This window comes from Aspergillus tanneri (genome assembly GCF_003426965.1).
Source record: "Aspergillus tanneri strain NIH1004 chromosome Unknown AapTan_2_pilon_pilon_pilon, whole genome shotgun sequence".
NCBI classification, from domain to species: Eukaryota; Fungi; Ascomycota; class Eurotiomycetes; order Eurotiales; family Aspergillaceae; genus Aspergillus; species Aspergillus tanneri.
Genome location: NW_022984629.1, coordinates 2,762,795 through 2,787,211, shown reverse-complemented (window position 1 = coordinate 2,787,211; position 24,417 = coordinate 2,762,795). Strand labels below are relative to the sequence as shown.

The window sequence follows — 24,417 nt, the reverse complement described above, 5'->3', positions numbered from 1 at the left end:
GGTTTGGAGGATCACTAAGAGCAACTCAGCATCTTACAAAATTAAAAACAAATATAAACAAACATGTGTCAATGATTTCGGTTCCAGGTGACTGCATATCCACTAGTAAGTAGAGCCTCTCTTCTCGAGCAGAATAGTATGAGCATCCCACGGTACCGCCGTCTCGTGTATCAATTGCAACTATGATTTGGTCAAAAACATCATCAGTAAAGTGCTCATTTGACGAATCATCGATCCTGCTGTCTACAATGATATCAGGTTGGGGTGGTCTTGACGCAGAACTTCTCTGTGATCCAGAAGAACGCCGTGTATTGCGACCTTCACTGGCATCCTGAGCATGTCTTGCACTAGGAGAACAGAGATCGACGCGTGTTTTGTACGTTATTCGCCTTTTCTTCTGAACTGGCATTGCAACCTGTAGTGGGAACTCTGCTTCGCTTAGAGGATCAATGTGGCAGAGTGAGAATAGTGCAACGCACGGAATGAGACAGATGCTGCTGATGATGGAGGCTGCAGTATACCTTAGGCTTCCAGGCCATGCCACGGAGCCCGTGACAAGACACTATGACCTTCTGTACAAACACATTGATTGGTATTCATAGATCATATACATTAACGCACTTATTATACAATAGGCGAGGTTCCATAATATACAATAGAGCAGGGATCAGTTTGGTAGCCCCTCATCTAAATATCCCACCAAGTCCAACTGATTTACATAACGCCAAACATATGGTCAACCTGATTCATATAACACGCATCATGGCTTTTCGTTCGCTTGAGCATCTGCAGTATCGGATGAATTCGCTGCTACTGGTTTGATTTCAAGTCCTGTCTTATCGGCGTTGAATGAAATATGAGCCGTCTGCCCAGCGCTGATTTCACCACGAATGATTCTGTCGGCAAGTCTATTGCCGATTTCCTTGGAGATCAAACGGTTGAGGGGCCGAGCACCGTACTTGGGGTCATAACCTTTCTCGCACAGCCAGTCCTTAATCTCGTTATCGACTTGTAGCACCATTCGTCGATCATCTAGCCTCGACTGGAGCTCCTTAATTCTGATGTCAACAATATCCCTCAGAGCATCCCGAGACAATCTCTTGAAGATGATGAACTCATCAATTCGGTTCAGGAACTCGGGCGGATATGAGGTTTGCACAACATCCATGACGGCCTTTTTGATTCCGGGGGAGAGCTCATCTTCGGAATCCTTGTTTGAATGCAGTGGCTCGGCGGCCACAAGAATATCGGCACCGAGGTTGGAAGTCAGGACAATGAGGGTGTTCCTGAAATCAACTTTATGGCCCTGTGAATCCGTAAGAAAACCCTCATCCAAGACCTGCAGTAGTAGAGCAGAGATGTCGCGATGAGCCTTCTCAAATTCATCAAACAACAGAACAGCGTAGGGTTTCCGTCTCACAGCTTCAGTGAGCTGCCCTGCATCATCGTATCCCACATATCCAGCGGGGGAACCGATCAAACGACTGATCGTGTGCTTTTCTTGGAATTCACTCATGTCAAATCTCACCACAGCCGTTTCGGTAGAGAACAAGAACTCGGCCATTTTCTTGCACAACTCCGTTTTTCCAACACCCGTGGGACCGAGGAACATGAATGATGCCAAGGGTCGGTTCTCTCCACTAAGACCTGCTCTCTGCATCCGGACGGCATTGGAAACTGCAGATAGGGCCTCATCCTGTCCGCGAACAGATCGCCGCAACGTATCCTCCATTCGGATCAGTTTCTCAACCTCTCCGGCCATGAGTTTATTGACAGGTATGCCGGTCGTCCGTGAGACAACGTTTCCGATGTCGTCAGCAGTGACTGAATCATGGATAAGGGCCGCCTGAGGCCCTGATCCTTGGTCCTCGCCCTCCTTTGGCAACTTAGCCTCAAGGTCCGGGATTGTGGAGTATCTCAGCTCTCCAGCTTTGGCGAAATTCCCTTCTCGCTGTGCCTGTTCAAGCTCAAAACGGGCTCGTTCCAGTTCTTCCTTCGTACGCTTAAGCGACTCGATCTCGGCTTTCTCCTTGTTCCAAACTTCGGTCAACTTCGCCGCTTCGTCCTGTTTGGCTTTGAGATCTTCCTGTAGTTTCTCCCGTCTCTCCCGGCTGCTCACATCAGTTTCCTTGCGGAGGGATTCAAGTTCGATTTGGATGGTGGTGATGTCACGGTCCAATTCCCTAATCACATCAGGCTTGGATTCCTGCTGCAAACGCAGAGCCGAAGCTGCCTCGTCCACCAGATCAATCGCTTTGTCAGGGAGGAAACGGTCGGTGATGTAGCGGTTACTATAGGTTGCCGCAGCCACCAGAGCGCCATCCGTGATTCTAACACCGTGATGAACCTCATATTTGTTCTTAATACCACGCAAAATAGATACTGTCGCGGCGACCGAGGGCTCCCCGACCAGGATAGGTTGGAAGCGTCTCGCTAAGGCGACATCCTTTTCGATAAGCCTGTATTCATTCAAGGTCGTAGCACCGCAGCACTGCAGCTCCCCCCTAGAGAGTGCTGGTTTCAGGAGGTTACTAGCGTCGATACTACCTTCCGCTTTTCCAAGGCCAAGTAGGGTATGGAGCTCGTCGATGAAAAGGATCACACCACCTTGTGCGTCTTCAACCTCCTTGAGGACAGACTTGAGACGTTCTTCAAAATCACCTCTGAACTTGGCACCAGCGATGAGTGAGCCTAGATCCAAGGAGATGACTCGCTTGTCCTTGATACTTTCGGGAACATCCCCTTGCACAATTCTCTGAGCTAGGCCCTCCAGAACCGCCGTTTTGCCAGTGCCCGCTGCGCCGATTAGAACAGGGTTATTTTTGGTCCGCCTCGATAAGACCTGAATGGTACGATGGATTTCAGAATCTCTTCCAATGACTGGATCCAGCTTTCCCGCCTTGGCCTTAGCCGTTAAGTCCACGCCATATTGTTCGAGGGCAGACTTCTCCGGTTCGCCTCCCAAGTTCATCCGATGTGTGCCACCAGGTGGGTGTGGTCGGCCATTGGCATAGCTGCGAACTGAAAGAGCCGATGGGAAGTGACTGGCGTTACTAGGAAGGGAGAGAAGTGGTTGTACCTGGGGTAGAAGACGTAATCTCTGGGAAGGGTGGAAGATGCGTCGCTGCGACGATAGGGCTGGTGTTCGAACCACTCGACTCCGCGTGAGCTGCAGCCGTGAAGCCATAGCTATGGTCACACCGTGATCGAGAAACAGATGTGGGAAGTAAGGATTTGCACGACCCCCGGCTTTTGCATGCTTATATACCGGGCCAACTACAAGCGTCGTGACGCTTCTCGAATGCTCCACCGGGGGAAGGTGGGTGGCGGAAGCTCCCAGCAACGCCGACCAAGCTCCGTGTCACGTGCGGCACCGTCGAGGGTTTTTTTTTTTTGGCACGGATGAAAAAAATCCGTCAACGGGAAAAAATTGCTCTGAACACATTTCCCCTCCTATTTATTGAGCACTGACTCCTTTTCCTCCCTCACCTTTTCTCCTCACAACACACGTCCCCAACTTCATACATTTCATCTTTCACAATGGGTTTCACCGACTTTGTCTCTGAGGCTGGCCTGACTCGTAAGTCTTCTGCTTTCGTTTTCTTGCCTCCCTGCCCCCTCTTGTCCAGCAGCTAATTGTACCCCTCAGTTGCCAACAACTTCTTTACTACCCGAAGCTACGTTGTTGGGTAAGACATCTCATTGCCTATTCCCCTTTCCTTCAATGATTTCTTGTTCTATGTCCCAGTTGCCTCCTGTGTATATGATGAAAACAAATTGGTCCGTGTTTATGAGGCGGCTTAAGACCCCGCTGAAAGATTAAAACACAATTGCGAGAAATCGCATTTCTGATTGCCAGGAAAAAAATTTCTTTTGTCCTTTGCTGTCCTTTTTTTACTCGTTATACATTACATCCAGATAACGTGGTTGAGGAGTTGAATTTGACTAACTTGACGACACCAGTGATGCTCCTTCTCAGGCCGATGTCGTGAGCTTCAAGGCCTTCTCTGGCGCTCCTGACGCCCAGAAGTACCCTCACGTTGCTCGTTGGTACAAGCACATTGCATCTTTCGAGTCCGAGTTCGGCTCTCTCCCTGGTGACGCCTCTGCGGCCTACACTACCTACGGCCCCGAGTCCACCGAGCTGCCCACCAACCCCAAGAACAAGGCCGAGGATGATGACGACATGGACCTCTTCGGCAGTGACGAGGATGAGGAGGAGGATGCCGAGGCCGTCAAGGAGCGTGAGGCCCGTCTTGCTGAGTACAAGAAGAAGAAGGAGGCCAAGCCTAAGCCCGTTGCCAAGTCCATTGTGACCCTCGAGGTTAAGCCTTGGGGTACGTACTTTATTGAATAGTGTTTTGGCCGGGCATTCATGCTAACTAGTATCTAGACGATGAGACTGACCTCAAGGAGATGGAGGCCAACGTTCGTGCCATTGAGAAGGACGGCCTTGTCTGGGGTGCCTCCAAGCTCGTTGCTGTTGGTTTCGGTATCAAGAAGCTCCAGATCAACCTTGTTGTTGAGGACGAGAAGATCTCTCTGGATGAGCTCCAGCAGCAGATCGAGGAGGACGAGGACCACGTCCAGTCCACCGATGTTGCCGCTATGCAGAAGCTGTAATTGAATGCCTAATTATGAAGAGCGATGGTGTGATGACGAACTTTTTGATGTTATAAGTGTCATGAGACTGAACAACTAGAACTCGACCTGGAGAACTCTGGTCGTTTTGATGATCCAAAAACAAACAAAATACCCATTTTCAGTTACGAACTCGCGGATTCCTTGTAGATTGTAGATGCTATGAGGGTACTCATGATGAATTGTACACATACCCCGCTAAGTACAGTGCCCAACTGTGGAATCCCGCTTGGGCCGCCGAGCTCTCGTTCAAGCGGGGTTCAGGAGAACCTGGCCAAAAGTGCACAAATGGGCAAAACGTCCACCGTAGGATCCAGTCTTGCTTCGCAGCGAATTACATAGCGGTTGAAAAGCTACGATATTGCCTGGCAGCTGCTAGAAACAACCCAGAACCCGAAAGAACTCCTCAATTGCCTCATTTCGACGATAGCTGTCAGCAATGGGGTACATATCAAGACTGACCACGTTCTTCGGACTCGTCCTGCTTGCCCACGCGTAAGTTGTCTTCGTCCTTCCATAACCCAATTTCCAATATGCCTGTCTCCTGTCTTGAAATTCCACCTATACTAACGTCTTTATTTTTTAATAACCAGTGGCTACTCAGCCCATGAACACACCGTTTTATACAGTAATGCTCGTCTCTCATCTGCCTCGAGCGCCCTCCCCCTTGACATTGTCATCGAAGCCCTAGTATCCCTGGTGATTGTCTCGGTGGGTCTGGTATTGGGAGCTCCCAAGCTCAAGCCCATCAGCTGGAGCGAATGGGCCGGTCAGATCGAACGGGAAGGTGGAGTTAGGAATCCCTACCGGATGCTGGAGGAGCGGTATAGTTTTTGGGATGTGCGGGTGAGTGTGAATCGTTTGTATAGGGGCTTCATGGCTGTTGGTGTGCTGACGAGTGGTTTTAGGCTAAGAGGAAGGAGTTTGCGGATTGGGCGAAGGGGGAGATTCCCAAGAAGTAGAGTATTGTCGCTGTGTGGGAGGTATTGTATAGTGTACTTGAATGGAATGGGTTGTCATATATGGTTGTTGGCTAAAGTTACGGAATTCTAATTTATAAACAGCTAAACGGTTAGCATAGGTGCTACTTTAAACTAGCTAAGTATTTGCAAAGTTAAATGCTTTCTGCCACCAGGAGAAAATATCGACATCAAAGGAGTATCCACGAGGGGTTTTCGATGCTAATATTATACTACAACAATTTAACACTCAGTTGCTGATTCTCCTATTCTGTGCTGCTAAATTCTTCTATATTTTATATATCACATTACTCGCTTCCTCGCTGTAATCACTGATTATCCAGTAAAATGCTTATAGATGGGCTCACCAGTTATGCGGCTGCAATCCTACCAGCTTAGGCTACAGACAAGATATTAAGATATCTTTCCTATATACAATAATGACCATACGTCTTTCTGTTACTTGGATGCAGGAAAAACAATCAAATGTAGCATATCTATCAGAATACAGAGCGCTATAAAGAGACTGAAATCATTAATAAATGACAAAGACTCTGTGAGAATCGCTTCTAGCACTATACAATAAAACCAGTAGTTTTCAACACTGCGCTGTAATTCTCAGCTGCCTTCTAATCCTGTTCACCCTAACTGCAATCAGGTAACGAGCTATAATTCACTATCTGAAATTGCTATGGCACAATGCAATGAATGCTTCAGTGTGGCAAGATCTCATCCTCCGAGGAAGTTGGGCCGTTGTCTGAGAGTTCCGTGGGAACGGCGAGTATAGAGTGCCTCCACCGTCTGGAACGGCTTCTCCAGTCCAACCTTACGGGCAGGAGCGGTTCCCATATCAGTCGCAGTGAACCTAGCACCTTATTAGCATCTACAACAAACAAATACATCTCAGCCCTAGACAAAATTAGAATACCCATTCACCCAGGATCAGCCACAAAGCTCACAAAATCCTTATTCTTAAAATGGATCTTCCTCACCATCCAGTGCAACATCGCCTTACTTGGTCCGTACGTTACACCAGAGTACGGTCTCTGTTCCATGCCGCCGATACTTGCCATAGGACTTCCAATCCCAACGAAAGTTAGCTTCTCACTCTTCCAGAGAAGCAGATACATCGCTTGGTATAGATACAAGGGACCGAAGCCGTTTATATCTACGTGCTCTCTTAACAAGTGGATTAAAGTTATATGTGCCAGCGAAAAGTGGTCTGAGATGCCTACGTTTGCAATTGCAATGTCGATATGGGCAATTTCTTGGACTTGCAGGTGCTGGACAGCGACTGCAGGATCCGTAGGCGACCCGGAGTCGATTTTTACCATAATCAGCTTGGAGGGTGTCCCGCTGGACATGGTCTGCAGTGATTGAGAGCTTGGGGAAGTGGGATCCCGGACTCCGGCTATCACGGTGGTGTTGGGACGAGAGAGGAATATTACGAGTAGTCCTCGTCCAAGGCCTCGATTGACTCCGGTGATCAGGTATATGGTATTTGTCATTGTGATGGTCTCGAGAAGTGATGCAGACTGGCAGTCTGGTTTGGGAAGTACTCTAATGGATTGTGCAGGAGAAAAGATCTGGTTCCTGATGATATTTTATACAGAATAAATGCAGGGATGGATACATATTGTGATAGTCATTAATAATTCAATGTACTTGATTCCTAATCACGAACGAGCATAAGCTAACATGGTAGTCAAACCAGCGTGCTGGGTTTCTTACTAATACCAATCGAAATCGAGTTTACTCAATGTCTGCAAATACTTGGAGTGGAAAGTATCTTACCTCTCTCAGTATTAGAGCTCTATATTGATCTGAACACTTTTCGCGTATCTCTCTACTTTCTCACTAGGATTATATTTCCTTAATCTCTTTTCCACTCCATTAGCGCTGAAATATGTTAAGTTATCAATGTCTTCCCCCTAATATCTACGGCATGGTGCTTGAACCGCTCTGATTCTACTAGAGCTATGGCCGGCCGCGGACTACCAACATCATCTGGACTCACGAGCATTATGTTCTGCTCTGGCGCCAAAGCAGTGCAAAAAAGAAACATGTGAAGACGTCGATTCCAGGAAGTACCCTTTCACATCCGGGAGGAGAAAATCGGCATGAACATAGGAGAATGAAGGATGGTCCGATATGAGAAAACTGAAAAGAGAACTCAATACTCGATAATGGCTTTACCGAAATACTCTTCAAGGTGCTATCAGAACGCCAACCGTCCCACAAAGGAAACGTTTATATTGACCTACAGCACAGACACGTATACGCGATAGTAGCCATGGTGCTGGCTGCTGTGTTGATGGCGTGCTGGTGTTCGGGACTGTCATTTTTGGACGATGGTGGCACGTGGAGAAACGACTACCATATCTTGGCAGGCAGCCTGGAGTCAAAGGATTTCTTGATTAGGTTGACTTCACGGTGAAGCTCTGCAACCACGTCTATTCTAGTATACACCATCACCCTATTCACTATATGTTCTCGTCACCTGTGGCACAGGAAGGCACTTGTTTGTGCAAACTGTTTGAGTCCAGTGTAGTTGAGGAAGATCTGTGTGTATACCAAATATGAAACTTGCTGGTTTCAGAGACTATTTGCGTGCGAATAGAGATTGGTACGAGAATCTCTTGGTTGAGAGTTGGAGGCTTGTCAATTGCTATTTTAATGTCTGTAAAATGTTTGAGAGGAATTGTATACCAACTTTTTTACTGCAGTAAGATTATGGTCACTTCCTATATAAGATGGTAGAAAACAAGGATAGAGTAGGGAGCGAAACTTCAAAAATATTTACAGAAAACTACAAGACCTGACAGTTTCACGAGGTGCTTGACAGCTGTGGCTTTACCAAAACATCCATGTGGATCTAACTGGAGCTTCGGATAGAGATACCCTGTAATATGTCACGAATATAATACGGTAATTTCTAGGTTGTATACTAATTACTGAATGTTTAAGGTATACTTTGGAGCTTACTGTATGGAATATTAATATGTCTGCACAGTCTATATTTATAATCACCCTGGGATCCTATGAGATATTAAGTAGATAGTCCTTGGAGAACCCTAATTTGGCTATATACACGGAGTAGTGACTATTTGAGTCATGGCCTAATTACTTAGTTAAATTGATCCTACTGAGTACTTCTATATTATTTCCACTTTTAGCCTCTCCTTAATGCGTTCTTATGTATCGAACAAGATAGGTCGCCTGGAAATAGCAAGCCAATATTGACTGTTGTGTGAATGATTTAACTATCACCTGTTGGACAGATCATTTGATGAAACACGTTATGTCCAAACATGTGGCATCTATTCCAAGGACAGCCTCGTCAACACATCGACGAATGTTGTTCATACTGCAGATCCAATTACTGGAACAAAACAGACTGGAAAAGTAGAACTATTGACAGCATCTATCAATCTATCCAGCTACATACATACTACTCCGAACTTAGTCCATACCAATGCCAGCGTGTCGTGGTGTTGTCCTGTCCCCACGCCATCAAGTATCGCATTTTTGTCCCGTAGATTGACGCAGATCCACCCAGTCCTGGTGGAAAGTAGATTACAGAGCAGAATGGGGCTAGAAGGAGGGCCATTAACCTCCTTGATGGAGGATGAATGGGGGTTGTCGTCCTTTTTATGCAACTCGTTCATTCATCCATTCATCACTCATTTCCCTTGCGTCGGAGGGGAGTGGGAATTACTTGAAACTTTTTTCCTGTATTTTCTTTCTTTTTTGGATGATTCTCCCCCTGATTTTTCTAAGGTTTATAGCCCCTGTATGGTACATTACGGCAGACTCTTCTGGACCGTGGGCTAAATGTCTTGGAATCTCGGGGAGGCTGTCAAATTGAATGGACATACGTACTCTGAGACACTCGGATGGTATGGTGGTTGGGTTGTCGGGTGATCCCGTCCTACTGGAATTAATTATTAAGTCCAATTATAAATACCGACGCAATAGTTAGTTCAGAAGATTCAGAAATTAAACTGACCAATAAGATTAATGGTAGCAAAACAGAGTAATGAATATACCTGGCCAGACCTAATCGACACGCAAAGAAACTAAACTCTCCATATATAGGTACAGCACCAGAGGATGTCCTCTGACACCCCCAAGCACAGCTAACTTATTGGTACTACCTTGACGAGGAGGTAACTATGGTGGCAGGAATTTACCTAATCCTACGCTCCCCATAACTACCGATTGGGTACGTAAGTCAGGAGCAATACGTGGACAGAACGAGGCTCAAGCCGCGCGCATATGGAATGTGTATGTACTTTACAGAGCACAATATCTCACCATTATGAACCCTGTATTTACTATGGAACAGCCAACCAAGTCTGCTTTGACTTACCTGTGGCGGTGGCGTGATTCCCCTGCCTAGGAGGCCTCTAAGCAATGGACTAAACGTTCGGGGCAAACGATGTATGGGCAACTGACTGCTAGGGAGTACCGGCCTCCTCTAAAGGAGGATTCTGATTCGGCCTTGAATCTTCCTGTCTACTTTTGGCCCATGCGCATCACAATGGGGCATCTGTGGTGCGTTGTGTTGGATATTAAAATACCTGCTATACTCCGTAACTGGAGCATATCAGAGTCCAAGGACATCTCTGACCTCCCGTATCTACCAATACGGAAAGAGTTAAAATAGAATCCCATGATAATGTTAGTCATGGATACTCAGGGTATTATTTTTGGATGTTTTTAGTGAGACATAAAAAAAAAGGTGTTGACGAAGCCAACAGGAAGAACAGGACAATGGTGTACTGAGGATGACAGACTTTTCGAGTTTTCGTAAGGAGAGGCTAAAAAAGATGATGAAAAATAAAAAATAAAAATAAAAATAAAAATAAAAAAAAACCACTCATGCCCCATTGCAGATCGAGCATATATGGCAGCGTACTGGCCAATAATAGTGGAGCTACCGGCTGACTGAGCTGGGCTGGACCAAAAATAGTACGAAGCATACGCAAACCTCCCCCTTCGACAGGCATGATTTCTTATTTTTATGAGCATTGTTTCCAACAGGGCTTAGACTAGTACATCCTGGAACGCCCTAGACTCACTGTCCCGCCATCAAGATGGAGGTGGGTGTGTGTCCCTTTACTCGATCCTGCCGCTGCAATTGCCACTAGGAGGGAGAGTATGTGCCTTGGACTGTACATCACACAGTCGACTCGACCAAGACACAGGGCTGATAGTACATACATTATCGTACTAAAAATACTAAAATATTAAAAATAATACCCAGGGTCGTAGGATCACTGGGGCTGGCTCAAGATCCAATAATGAGGTATATTTAAGTACTCCCTGCACCTGTCACCCTCTGTCCCCTTTCTCTCTTTTAGTGATATAAGCTGACACGAACCCCCCCCAGACTGTCGTTTCGCCATCTTGACTTCTATCTTCATTTCACTCTCTCGTCACTTCTGAAGAGCCTTCCATCGTTGTTCGATCGCCTGATCAGCAGCCAGTCCTTCATCCGTCGCCTACTTGTGATCAACAGATAACCCTAACAACGTCAAGATGCGTGCCTCTCTCTTCCTCATTGCCTTTTCGGCTCTCGCAGCAGCTCAATCGTCCACCCAGGCTGTGGTATGTATACAGTGAACCCCCAAATTAAATCATGACCACGCTAACTCGACCCCAGGAAGTCGGCACTGAGGTTACTACTACTGCCTCTAGTGCCCCGACTGGCACTGACAGCGAGACTGCTGGCACTGGCACTACCTCTCAGCCCGTGATTCACACCAGCGGCTCTGAGCCCGGATCCAGCTCCGCCGCTCCTACTAAGTCGAGCAGCGCCGTGAAGAGCACCTCGGCCAGCGCCTCTGAGACTTCCACCAAGACCAAGACCAGCCACCACAAGCCTTCCTCTACCAATGATGCCTCTGACTCAGCGTCTTCCTCGAAGGCCTCTGCCACCGGCAGCTCTGCCGAGAACGCCGGTGTTCCCTTGGCTACCGCCGGCCCAATGGGCCTAGTGGCTGGTGCTGCCATCGCCATTTTGCTGTAACGTGACGTCCTTCGGCCTTGAATGACGCTGCTTTCGATAACAAATCTATAATCCGATATTCGTGGGAAGGAGCAGATACTGTTAATGGGTTTCGATCCTGCCTACCTCAAAAGAGGAGAGATGAAGACAAGTAATATCAATATACTCTACGTTCTCTTCGCATGGAATCTGTATCGTTGCTGGAAAGGGCAGCGGTTTGGTTTCTTTTCGATCAAGTCACCGCCTGTTACAAAAGATGCATAATTGCGGCGCACATAAGAACTCTATATTTATTCTTTAGTAAATTAATAATAATATCCTAATGAAGTCATGGCACATATGATCCTTCCCTAGGACTCCACAGTTTTAAGCATCCATGTTGCACACCCGCGGTTGTAGCCTTGTACGGAAGCGCTCTGGGGTAGGGCATGATTTGCGATATGGGGCCACAGTAGGCGTATTTCGGCCCTTTATCTTTAATTATCTCGATCGATTGAGGATTTATCTGTAGATTGAGAACGCGTCTAGTACTGATCAGGTAGGTCCAATTAATTACATTTCCTAAAACGCGTCCGGACGCGTATCCATCACATGACAGCGCACACTCTTTGTTTGGATCCGATTCGGGCCTAGTGCCATCAGCTACACATCATCAAAACAAAGAGCGGGAAAGATCCCAGATGTCGGGGCAACCAATTTAGACAAAGCTAGCGATCAGCAGCAGTGTGACTCTTTCTACATTTGGCATTGATTGAGTCCTTACTCCGTACATCAGCTTTGTTTACTGGGATCTCCCAGGGTCAGAGATACGGCTCCCGAGTTGATTGGATTGGATTGGAATCCACGGCCGGATCATACCATACCGTTAACTAGGTACTCACTAGCTACCTAACATCCCGACGAGATTCAGGCGCAGGATGGCGGTAAGTCATTGCTCCAGTTACACGACCTCGCAAGATCTACTCAGTTTGGAGAAAGGACTCCACTAACCAATTCTATCTCGGACTATCTAGCGATCCGGACTACGACGCCTCGCGGCAGAACATGCTGCTCTACACGAGGAACTCCCTCCAAACTACCTTCTCCCTTCCGACGATTCAGCCGATGACTTGACTCAGCTTACGGCTCTGTTGGCTGGACCACAGGGCACGCCATACGCACAGGGCCTGTGGCGACTGTATCTGAAGATGCCAGAGGACTATCCCAAGAGTCCGCCGAAGGCAACGTTTAAAACTCGCATATGGCATCCAAATGTGGAGGAGTCAACCGGGACGGTTTGTGTGGATACCTTGAAACGGGACTGGAAGCAGACCTTGACGTTGAAGGATGTCTTGATCGTGAGTGGCAACTGTATCCTTGCCGTGAACGTATTGATAGCTTGGACATGGATGGATCTGACCAAAATCAAACTTCACTATGCAGACAATATCGTGTCTCCTCATTTACCCAAATCCCAACTCCGCTTTGAATTCCGCAGCTGGTTCTCTTCTGCAGGAAAACTACGACGCATTTGCGCGTCAAGCGAAACTGATGACGTCTATCCATGCTCCTGTTCCGCCGGCATTGAAACACGCAGTGGCCGAGGCAAAAACGAGAGGAGAGGATGCAGGAACAAGTATACCAGACCAGGAAGACGTTCGCTCATTACGATCCCGGAAAAACGTCAAGGTACAGCAGTCATTGACGATGAAGAAAAGCAGTCGGCGCGACCCAGCCACCACCGCAACAACACAGCCGTCGCCCCACCAACGAGACCACCACGCTACCGATAACCAGCGGGACTACCAACAACCACCAGATGATGACATCGACTCTGGCCCTATCTTCGCCGATGACGAGCCCGAGGATCCATCTAACGCCAGCAAAGAGAATGACCCATCACTGTCGCCGTCACCAGTGAAATTCGCCCCGCCGAGTCCGCGGAAAAACGGCCTTGGGAAACGTCCACTCTCCGTGCTAACGGCACCCGTTGACATCGGCCCATATGCAACGGAAGCAGAGGACACCGATGGAGGCCCAACGACAGCTTCAGTGAAGAACATCGCCGCGAACTACTCCAGCGATACTCCAGAACGCGATGGCTCGCCACAAAGGAAATCACCCAAACTATCCGTTCTCAACAAGGGCGTCAACTCCTCTGGCCGCATACGCGAAGAGGTCAAGATCTTCGAAGATGCCCCGGAATCTATGGGTCCAGATCATCAACTCAGTGGAGACGGCAAAGAAAACCATGAATCTCGATGCGGAACAAAAGAGTTGATGGGCCTAGGAGCCCGCAAACCCCAATCCAACTTCCCCTCAACCATCTTCGCACCGTCGTCATCCTCGAGTGCACCGCATTCTAGCGCTAGACCATCCAAGTCCGTCCCCGGATCTAGGAAAGTATCTGGCTTGACTACGATGAAGGCAAAGCCTCGTATCGGCATTCGGAGATTATAACCCATGAAGGCCCACAGAGTACTCATCACCAACCCTTGCATTCATATTCATACTCCCATTCTCATTCATTTCTGTACTTCAGCCCCTTTTTACATTATATCTTTTATGATACATAGAGGTGAATTTTAGGGCTGTTAACCTCTCTTTCTCCTATTTGGCGTTAAAATGAAACGTGATGAGGTTGGCATGGGCACGTCCTCATACATCCTCTGGAAGGGCTGTTGGGAGCATTTCACTAGGTGCCTGGGGAATGTTTTTGATAGCATGTTTACAGGAGTTTTTGTCTCTTAACTCACCCACTCACTGTACATCGATAGATGTCCTCACTACACAGGCAAGGACACTTGGAATTTTTGGTGGTTGTTGATAGTCTTAATTACGAAGCCCTCACACTTCGACATTCGACTTTTAAGTTCTCACTGGCCGAGCTGCACTTGCTAAAGGAAAGCAGAAAGCACCTTGTCCGAAACTGCCTGTTAATAATAAATATGCTACTATCTAAAATGGATAAACAAATTTTCCCCAGGTGTGTCCTCACGACCATCGTTTCCTGTCAAGTTGCCTCTGCGCATCACCCGTTTCCTCGGCGTTGTCCTTGGAACATTTTTGGGCCCTTGCTTTTCATAAGGGATCGGCAATACATCAAACGGCTCGTCAGGAGGCTTTTTGCTGTCCAGATTAATATCACGCTGTGAGACTTGATATTTAAAACAACCTAAGATAACCTGGTTCCACGTAAAAAAAGCGGAAGACCCGTCAATATAGGAAAAGACAAAAAAGAAAACGGAACAATAAAACACGCTAGACTGATTAAATAAATATTGCCAGGATAAAGGAGAAGGACCTGCAACAACACATGCAAGAGCTGATAGGGGATCAGCGATAATAAATATGGTTGCACTGCAGGGCAGCAAATGTATAGCAATTATACGACTCCTCCGAACCATTTGCCAACTGGGCCAAAAATCGATACGTCAACATGTACTCATTCCAAATGCGGCAAGTGGAAATCGCTGCTCCTCTACAAAGCGTAGGGGTTCACGGAACGAATGGTGAGACATCTGGAATTGAGGGTTAGTCGAAGGAGACAGATAAACCATTGCTTGTAATACTTACGGGGGACTCTTGCTTAAATCGGTCTTGAGGATAATAGGAACGCGTGTCATCTCGGTGACGTCCTGGATATGTTCTCCGTCTTCTTCCCTGAGCTTGAACAGCCGTAGGTACTTCTCCTTGTTCGTCAACTTGGCTTCAGGAGCATCGCCGGTGGTTGATGCAATCTTGGGGTCAGACCGCGTGCGATGAGGCGCTTGTTGGAGGTAACCATTGCGTGTTGGCGAAGGTGGCATGCTCTGAGTCGAACGGTCGGCAGAGGAATTCAACGACACACCGGCTGCCATCTCAGTCACCTCGGAGACATCGTCATCATCGTCGAAAAGAGCGTCCACGTCATCGGCAGACATAGTTCCAGTTTCGGTCTGCTTCCGAATAGCCTCCTCTCTCTCGCGGGCACGCTCCCGGGCAGCCTCTGCTTCACGCGCAGCGGCGGCAGCCTGGGCGGCACGGGAGTTTGTAGGCTTGGGCCGTTCGTCCTCGGGGATATACGCCGAGGAGGGGACACCCTTTTCCCAGTAAAGTTCCAGAACCCGCGTGTCTTTGCGGAACTCAGCCTTCTTGAGGGGAAGCTGATCACAATGGACACGTTTTTCGAAGCCGTATTCCGGGATAAGAACGTCGAAGGCGGATTCGTAGACACAGAGAACGATTCCTTCACTGATCAGGTCACCACCAACTTCCTGCCTCTTTTTGTCCATATTCCGGCACGCTTCGATATGGACGCTTTGCTCCTGGGCGTTGTGAGCTGAATCTTTCTTGTTGTTGCACAGGTCTGCGGTCTTGTTCAGCGATTCCACATCATCCGAGAATTCAATAGAACCATCAGACAAGGCAGCCTCTAGCTGGCGGTGAACGAGGATATCGGCATAACGGCGGGAGGGGTTGGTGAAGTGGGTATACACGGGAAGATTGAGAGTGTAGTGTTGGCGTAGCTCATCTGGGACGTTGCCGGCGACGTAGTATTTCGCACGCTGCATCGCTTTGACAAGGAGGGTTTCCATTCCCTACGCGTTGTTAGCCGAACCATACCGGATATGGTCAAGGGCAAAGGAAGAAGGATGTCTTACCTGGCGCAGGTTATCGTCTTGGACATTGCAGAGACTGCTCTGCAGAGTTCCGCTGCTCGCCGGATCCAAACCAAAGCCAAGCCGATTCATCCGTTCGACGAGGGTTTGAAGACGGCGAGTATTAGGAGACGGCTGACGACGCAGAAAAGCCTTATCCGGTAGTGCGGTCACTAGCTTGCGAGCAACAAAGAAGTTGGCCTTGTGGCTCAGCTCTTCCACCAAATCCTGCACAGGAGAAGCATCGAAGATGTTGCTTTGAACCGGTACATTTTCATCATCCATTTGATACAGTAGACGAAGAGGCGGTATCCGCGAGGTCCGATTTCCAAATCTTGCCTCCCGGAATTTCGAGGATATAGCCTAAAGCCCAAGTAAGCACTAAAGATAGGATGTTAAATTGAACGGGTTGACTCACGTGTAGTGCCCGGATAGTGTCAGCCTTAATTTCAGACGTAGCCACATGCGACGTGCCCCGAATCACTGAATCAACATCTTCGTAGCTCAGTCGGCCAGAGCTCTTAACGATACCCTTACCGATCCAGACATCTTCGTCAACGGCACCGGTCTCCGGGTTAGCCTTGAATACAACGCTGACGGTTAGACGATCCTCCCCTGGTAGTAGAGAGCAGAGCTCAGTAGCAATCCGCGGAGGCAGCAAATTGACGAGCCGATCAACAAGATGGACAGCTGTACCCCTTTTTTTGGCCTCCCGATCCACCAGAGTGTTACCCTTCACGAAGTGCGCAATATCTGCCACGTGTACTCCGATTTCGACCTTGCCGTCAGCGAGAGGCTTGAAATGGTAAGCATTTTCTAACTCCTTGGTTCCCTTTGGATGCACAGTGAAGGTAACTTCATCACGGAAATCACGGCGGGAGGAAAGAAGAGCGTCGCCTTGGCTCGAGACGGACCAATCTTCCCAGCCAATACTCTTGAGAACAGCATCAGAGAATTCATCGGAGCCAAAGTTATTGTCGCGAAGGAGGGCCTCGGTTTCCACCTTCAGATCGCCCATTTCACCCAGTTGTTCTACCAAGGTTCCGAATGGATGCAGGGAAGTGATGGGCCACCGCTTGATGCAAGCAACGAAGATGCGGTTAGCATACTCCTGGTGCTTCTCAACAAAATCACGTGGGGCCTGTTCGGTTGGGATGGCGATCAAGGGGACACGCTTATCAGTGGGCTTGAACCAGACAATCTTCGGTTTCTCCTGCTGACGTTCATGCTGTGGGCGGCCGTGGGCGCCATCTCTGGCGAGCCGTTCCGCCTCCTGCTTTTCCTTCGTCGCCTGGCTACTGGGGCGGAGGAGTCCAAGAGTTCCCGAGAACATTTGCCCGGCAATCCGTTCGATCACAGCCACTATGTGGCCTGCGTACAGGGGCTTTTGCTCATCGCTGATCTCGTCCTCCTCGACCAGGAGAAGGCTTTGGCCTTCTACCTCGACATCGTCATTCTTCTTCTGTGTCGGTCGCTGACGAAGACTTCCACGTCGGCGGATACTGCCGTCCGGCCCAACTTCCTGGCGTTCACCACTGGGCCCCGAGTCTGACCGGGAAAGCTTGTCGGTTCCGGCGTTGCTACCAGATCGAGCGTCGGTAATGTCCTTGCGCTTCTTCTTTTCTTCTTTTTCCTTTTTCTGAGACCATACCTCATCGACATCCAACAGCTCCACAGCCACGTAGTCACCCTCGAGTGCGCGATTACGGTCTTTACTTCCACAGATAAAGATATCCGCATCTAGGTCCGGTGTCGTCACGTATGCATCGGAACGGTTTTTCTTGTTGACTCGCAGGATACCGGCCACCAGCTGACCGTTACTCAAGAGGGCAGGAAGGTTTGCCTGGGGCAGATAGGGAGTGAAAAGCGTCTTCCGCTGCTGCTGCTGCTGCTGCTGTTGCTGTTGGGTAGAGACTTGTGGAGGAGCATGCTGACTGGCCTGGAGGCCAAGTCCTTGGCCGTTAAGCTGCCCATTTTGCTGCAGAGCCTGCAGCTGAGCCAACTGCAGCGGGTTCAGCTGTTGGTTGCCGCCAAACATCTGCGGCGGTGCCATGACAACTTGACCCTGCGGAAGTTGGATGAGCTGCGGTTGGTTTGGATACTGGAACGAGCCGATCGAGCCGATCGACTGGTTCATGGAGGCACGGGAGCGGTGGCCGGGCTGGAATCCACTGCCCTGCTGTCCAAAGCCCTTCTGTTGATCCTGATTCTGGCCCTGGTTGTTCGGTTGACGCCAGTTGCCGTCGAAGTTTCTTGACGAAGACCGGGCATGACCGGGCTGACTCCCACGTCGCTGGTTCTCCGAGCCACCTGGACCATCGTTGGAGGGGAATTGGAAGCCACCAGCGCCGCGGCCAGACAGACTTCCTCGATTGCCGCCAACTGCCATGGATTGGCTCCGCCCATGACCACCAGCACGAATGTTGCCAGCCCGCTGGAACCCTAAGCCCTGGGGCGATTGCGTGGTAAGCGGAGTTGACTTGTCTTCTGAACTGGCTGCAGTTTCAGAGGATTCACCACCCGCATTCGGGCCAGGGAACTGAAAACCGGATGCGGTCCTCTTCTGCTGAGCTAGTTCTGCTGCTTTCTTAGCCTCCGGCAGCGCAAGCGAGTGGCGGCGTTGGTGGCCGCCACCCGGGGGCCCCCGATTACGGCCATGACTTCCATTGTCGTTCTTTGGCTGGTTACTTTGTTGTTGCTGATTATAGTCGGAGTACCCAGAAGCCCCCGAGGAGGGAGCTGGAGGAGGCCCCATACCAATGCCCGGGAGGGCTGACTGGTTACGCCTGTGCGAATGTTGACTTGAAGTGTTCACTGGCACACCAAGTTGTTGCTGGGCAAGCTGGGGAAATTGGAAGGCATTAATCTGAGGGGACACGCCACCGACGGACGCACCGCCCTGCAGTGAAGGAGAGAATTGCGAAACCTGCCCCAGCTGCTGTGGTTGTAACAGTCCCATGCTCACATACTGTTGGTGTGTTGCCGCGATCTGTTGTTGCTGCTGCTGAAGCAGCTCGATTTGTTGCTGGATGGCGAGTTGCTCCACTAATAGCCAGGGGTGGTCAGTTGGTTGAAGCAAGATGGCACACTGAATGTATACGTACTCATGAGGGGGGTAAGCTCCGATGGACTCCTCCGATGAGCAATATGGAGCTTGCGGCCAGAGGGGCCAGGAACGCCCGATTGGTCCTGCTGATCCATCTTCCAGGTCAAGAAGAGAACGAAGTATCGTCACACGGGGTTCGGATCTCTGTAAGGGGATGGCCTGTGGATGCTAAGAGAGTGGCGGATGGGCCTTTTATGTTGCAGGCCGACCGGTGCGAGTTAGAGACAACGACCGATGAAGTTTATAGTATCCTAGTAGATAAGACAGGCAAGAGATTAGTAGGTTTTGCGAGGAGAGGGTGGTTAGGGGCAGATGATAAGACAGGAAAACATTTTGGGGAGGGAAAAGAAAGCTGAAAGGGGAGGGAGACATGGCAGGCAGATGGCGGAAGCTACGACTGCCCCATATGAGTGAGAGTGACATCAACAGCAAAGGCTAGCTGGCCGGAAGGAACGACGGGGAGGATACAATGGAGAAAAAGAAAGCGGTGGTCCATATCCACGAGGGAGACCAGTTGGAAGACTATAGACAGGGCCTTACCTGTGAATGATCGTCCACTGTGGAATGTTCGATGAATGACGTCTTGGTTGAAATTTCCCTTTCTTTCCCCCCCCTTTCTCACACGGAGCGGCAAATTCCTTTTTGTAGCAAGGAGGCGGTGACGGGGCAGAAGGACTGTGCCGGGGAAAAGAAAAAAGAGAAAGAGGCAGACAGAGAAGGTGGAAAACTGTGGTCGGGGGGTAGTCGGGAAGGACTGAAGGAGAATCAAGCCGAAGCTAGATTGCAGGAGAGCGTAGTAAAGAGAGGATGAAGCTGGAGGGATGGGGGGGTTTGGGAGAACGCAGAGAGGGGAACCGAGTAAGCGGATGCCCCAACTGCCATCGACTAGTGTGCTCGTTTCAATCCAATCTAGTTCAGGGGAAATTTCTTTCCTCAGTGGGCATAGAGGTGGATTTCTCACTATCTTTCTTTTTGTTCTTGTTGCCTACCTCCTTCTTGGTTCGGGTTGTGATGGAACCGTTGCCGTTCAACGAGGATTTCCGGTTCAGTGGTGGGATTCGAAAGGGGGCACCGCAACTCCAGTCGATGAAAACGAAGTTATCAAGTCGAAGGACCACGAGTTCATTCCCAAAGGGGTTTCTGAATAGCGACGTGCTTTGGTAGTCAACGACGATGCCGTGGATTTTTTTAGATTTCTGGTTTTCTATTTTTTTTCGTTTTTCGTCTTTCCTTCCTGCACTAAATCAGAGGCAGTAGCCGGTAGGAGTCTGATCACGATGAGAGAATGACACAAGCCGAAACTGAGGCGACTAATCGATCAAGGAATGATTGGGGCGAGAAAGAGGGAAAACTCAAAGGAGAGAGAGGAATGAAGATGAAGAGGAGGAAAGAAGAGAGATAGGCGAGGGGAAGAGAGAGAAGAAGAAGAAGAAGAAGAAGAGGAGGTTGAGTTTGCCAGTCAGGGAATAATAATTATAATAATAATAATAATTATTATAATAGAAATAAAAGAAAAAAATCAAATAATACTCTACTGATACGAAGAATACTAAGAAACAAAGAATCGTGGCATAATAGTCTTTTCCCCCCCTCACAAGCCCAAGTTAATCAAAATACCATACAAAGTACCATCGATAATACTATAATATACCGACACCTTCTTCTCGTGCGCCTGTATAGGTGAGATCCTATAGGAAGGACTTCAAGTAACAGAAATAATTCAAAAGCCCCCAGGATGGACACTCATGGTTCATGTCAAAAGAAAACCATGGTTGATTCTTGTGGTCTGTATTTTCACCATTGATGTTAAATCCAGGTGAATGACTATGACAAGACTCATTCGCAGGGAAGCTTGAGGACCAGTTTCGGTGGGGAGGACTAGATTCCCCAAAGCCAAAGTTACCAAACTTGGACGCCAACTGAGTCTGGTTCGGGCATGTCTGAGCTTGGTGCTTGGTTCTTAGCCTGTCATTAACATCCGGTCTTTTCATCTGATCGAGAAAGATTGAAGCATACCTACATATTATATATAAATATAGAGAAAAAGCAAAACCTGGATGAATAAATATAATCCACCGTTTCTTCCATAGTAGATCGAAAAAATCCATACGATTTGCCTACCCATGCCATCACCTATCGCCGTCATCAAATGGTTCTCTAACAAGTTCCAAACGTCCGTCGTGGCGATGGGACAGTAATGGGGCGTAAGATACGGCCAGTACGTTACAGAAGTGGCGTATCACGGGACTGGTCCCCTCCCTGGTGATGCAACTGGACCAATGGAAAACGGTTTGGAGGGCCTCGGAGACCCACTGAAGCTATTGGCGGGACTCTGACAAGACCACTCTTGTATCAATGGTGGAGTGGAGGTTTTTTGGTGTGTGAGAGCCATATTAACTACCTTCTAGTATTCTTGAAGGTGGTTGAAGATATCGGTTAGGGAGGTAATCCGAGAAAAGCGATCATCGACAGTAGGGGAAACAGTTAAGTCTGCAGTTGCTGCTCACAAAAGAGCTCATGATGTTCATCATGATGAAAAAGGCCCCGTTCCCGTTGTGCCGACCGAGGAACGGGTGGCCGACGATGTGCAAGGCCCGTACCTCTTCTTGCCCTAATTAAGGCTCTAAGGCTGGTAAGGTAGTTAAAGCCTATTCGGGTCGTTTGCAGGGTTTGTTGGGCCTGACTGAAATGGCATTAAACCGGCTGACTCAGCACATCACCCAAACATCCCGAGCTAACAAAAGACCGCGTCTCTCTGATCTCTACGGACAGGTGCTTCCCCCTCAATTCCTCGGGTGGCCCTTCATTCGGACGGTTTCATGTGTTCACTCATTTCTTGCGTCACAAGTATAACGTCATTTGTCCTCGAGGTCCCGTCTCGTCTAAGAAGAAGACGCCGCACCGCGATACGGCCAGACATACCCAAATTATTCTTAGCGCTGCTCTGGGACTATAACACACTTTCTTTTCAGAACAGCTACCCAGACTTGATCACTACCCCCTTCACTCTATACTGCAAAATTCAGCTTGCCTAAGTGACTAGAACCTACTCGACTACTACCTTGACGGATTCAGATTGGAAAACGGACTTGACGACTCGACTTCTGCCGTATCGTTGATTAAGCTCTCGATTGCATGGTTCTTGGTGTGGAGTATTTGTCGCTCAGAGAGATAGTGGACAGAATTACGGGATACTGAAGGTACATATTGCTCTAGACTTCCCCACCAATCTCTGATTTTGACCACAATTCGGTCATTGTGATAGACCCTTTCTACCAGAACCTTAATGTTCTTCATATGACACCCCTCGCCGCCTGTTGCTGAATTTCAACGAGCCTTATAGACTTTCTTGACCCCTGTGCTTCTAGTACAAGATGGGACGCTTAAGCTACCCTTCGCAGCTGGACAGTCCGTCCAAACAGCTCATGCTAGACCTAACCCGGGATCTAGAACAGCTCCGGGTGCACAATACGGAGCTGAAGAAGGCCAAAGCCTACGAGCGTCGGTCTTTCTACGAGAGTCTGGATCGAATCGATAGTGAGCTTGAAGCGGAGCACAATGCGGCCCTCGATAGAGTTGCTGCACGTCATGTCCAGGTATTGGAGGAAGCCGAAGAGACGCTGCGGTCACACCAGCGAGCGGTAGAGGAGGAAGTTCGTCGAAAAGAGGAAGAGGCACGTAAAGAGGCAGAGCGTAAGGAGCGTGAAAAGGCAGAAAAACTACGCCAGGAACAGGAGGAAGCTGCCCGGCGCGAAGCGGAACGCAAAGCCGCCGAGGAAGCTAATAAGAAGGCGGAAGCAGAGGCTGAGAAAAAGCGTCAGGAGGAACAAAAGGAAAAGGAGCGCAAGGAAAAAGAGCGACTGGAGGAAGAGAACCGACGTCACCAAGCGGAGAAGAAGGCCGAGGAAGAGGCCGCGCGTCTTAAAACCGAAGCTGAGCAGCAGGCACAAGCCGAGAAACGGAAGCAGGTTGGCGGTGCCCGACTGACAGCTGAAGAGATTAGCGTGCAGAATCGTTATGTGGAATTGCACCAGCATCTCAAGAAATTCCGCCAATACTTGAGGGATGAAAGCAAGAACAACGCCGCAGTCAAGCAGAACATGGGAGAAATGCGGCGATCGATCAGAAAATGCGTCGGTCAGCTGCGAGAAGGAAAGGGAACCAATAAACAGCAGGTAAGACATACCAATAGACCCCGTTTGGTTGGGGCGAATGTCTATTAACCTCCGATTTATAGCTTCAAGAAATCCGAGCGACCCTCGAAAAGGCTGCTTCCATCGCGGAACCGTCCGTGGACATCCGCCAATTTCTGGCATTCCCTCCAGACCACATTGTCAAATCCGACGATAACAAAGTGCCGGCCCTCCTTATCTATGCCCTGAATGTCTTCTCCAAAAGTTTGATCTCTTGCCTCCTGACAGAAGCCTCAATCAACCATGGCCACGCCGAGCCGGTTGGCATCGTGGCAGCCCAAATCTTCTCTTCGGATGCATTCATCTATAAAGGCTGCCCGATGGTTGACATACTGTGGGCAAAATACCGCGTCATTTGCCCGGCCCTCTGGGGATTCTACGGCAGCGAGAAAACCGAAGGTGGCAGGCGTGCTCTGGGCTGGTGGCGAGAAGCACCAGATGGTCCTTATATCAGTGAGCAGGCCCATGCAGACCGGATGACCGCCCTTGGCGCCGGTTTTGCTGCGTTGACTCTGCGCAATTTCGGGAAAACACCTCGCCAGAATCCGTTCCCAAACCACCTGTTCTGGTATACCATGCACAAGATCTTGACGATCCCTCCCGCTGAGATCCAAGAGACTCATGTCATCCTCCTCTCTTCAATGCTCAAATCCTCTGCCGAAAGGATTGTGGGTTTCTTCGGGCATATTGGGTTGGCCTTGATGAGGAGGGCCATTGTCGATTTACCAAACAGTGTTCCTCGCCAGACCATGGGCGTGAACCAGCTGAAACTCCTAAAAGATCTGTACAAACGCGAGAAAAACATTATCATTTGAGCGATGCCGGATAATTTTCTGTCAATGCAAGGGGCCTCATGAGGACCCCTGAATCTCTTATGAGCTGTCAA

General features: G+C 49.0%; 8 protein-coding genes across 8 annotated transcripts; 5 read left to right on the top strand and 3 right to left on the bottom strand.

Annotated features, from left to right (window-relative positions):
• Positions 1-760: 760 nt before the first annotated feature.
• On the bottom strand, positions 761-3,187 carry hsp78 (chaperone ATPase HSP78; the record flags this gene model as incomplete). Its single annotated transcript, XM_033565613.1, has 1 exon — positions 761-3,187. One exon carries the CDS (start codon positions 3,185-3,187, stop codon positions 761-763), a length of 2,427 nt encoding a protein of 808 aa, XP_033431370.1.
• A 353-nt stretch (positions 3,188-3,540) lies between these two features.
• EFB1 (translation elongation factor 1 subunit beta) lies at positions 3,541-4,623 on the top strand (the record flags this gene model as incomplete). Its single annotated transcript, XM_033565612.1, has 4 exons — positions 3,541-3,580; positions 3,650-3,689; positions 3,964-4,337; positions 4,394-4,623. 4 exons carry the CDS (start codon positions 3,541-3,543, stop codon positions 4,621-4,623), a joined length of 684 nt encoding a protein of 227 aa, XP_033431369.1.
• Positions 4,624-5,080: 457 nt separating this feature from the next.
• ATNIH1004_000907 (membrane magnesium transporter family protein) lies at positions 5,081-5,603 on the top strand (the record flags this gene model as incomplete). The annotated part of the gene is made up of 3 exons (XM_033565611.1): positions 5,081-5,136; positions 5,235-5,487; positions 5,550-5,603. 3 exons carry the CDS (start codon positions 5,081-5,083, stop codon positions 5,601-5,603), a joined length of 363 nt encoding a protein of 120 aa, XP_033431368.1.
• A 726-nt stretch (positions 5,604-6,329) lies between these two features.
• ATNIH1004_000906 (uncharacterized protein) lies at positions 6,330-7,108 on the bottom strand (the record flags this gene model as incomplete). Its single annotated transcript, XM_033565610.1, has 3 exons — positions 6,330-6,465; positions 6,616-6,677; positions 6,836-7,108. 3 exons carry the CDS (start codon positions 7,106-7,108, stop codon positions 6,330-6,332), a joined length of 471 nt encoding a protein of 156 aa, XP_033431367.1.
• Positions 7,109-11,144: 4,036 nt separating this feature from the next.
• Positions 11,145-11,634, top strand: ATNIH1004_000905 (putative GPI anchored protein; the record flags this gene model as incomplete). The annotated part of the gene is made up of 2 exons (XM_033565609.1): positions 11,145-11,213; positions 11,269-11,634. The coding sequence occupies 2 exons, from the start codon at positions 11,145-11,147 to the stop codon at positions 11,632-11,634; spliced, it is 435 nt and encodes a 144-aa protein (XP_033431366.1).
• Positions 11,635-12,530: 896 nt separating this feature from the next.
• ATNIH1004_000904 (putative ubiquitin conjugating enzyme E2) lies at positions 12,531-14,052 on the top strand (the record flags this gene model as incomplete). The annotated part of the gene is made up of 3 exons (XM_033565608.1): positions 12,531-12,536; positions 12,627-12,950; positions 13,036-14,052. 3 exons carry the CDS (start codon positions 12,531-12,533, stop codon positions 14,050-14,052), a joined length of 1,347 nt encoding a protein of 448 aa, XP_033431365.1.
• A 1,021-nt stretch (positions 14,053-15,073) lies between these two features.
• On the bottom strand, positions 15,074-19,433 carry ssdA (mRNA-binding translational repressor SSD1; the record flags this gene model as incomplete). The annotated part of the gene is made up of 5 exons (XM_033565607.1): positions 15,074-15,113; positions 15,169-16,172; positions 16,236-16,595; positions 16,651-19,277; positions 19,337-19,433. The coding sequence occupies 5 exons, from the start codon at positions 19,431-19,433 to the stop codon at positions 15,074-15,076; spliced, it is 4,128 nt and encodes a 1,375-aa protein (XP_033431364.1).
• Positions 19,434-22,712: 3,279 nt separating this feature from the next.
• Positions 22,713-24,346, top strand: ATNIH1004_000902 (putative RNA export mediator Gle1; the record flags this gene model as incomplete). The annotated part of the gene is made up of 2 exons (XM_033565606.1): positions 22,713-23,513; positions 23,576-24,346. The coding sequence occupies 2 exons, from the start codon at positions 22,713-22,715 to the stop codon at positions 24,344-24,346; spliced, it is 1,572 nt and encodes a 523-aa protein (XP_033431363.1).
• Positions 24,347-24,417: the final 71 nt, after the last annotated feature.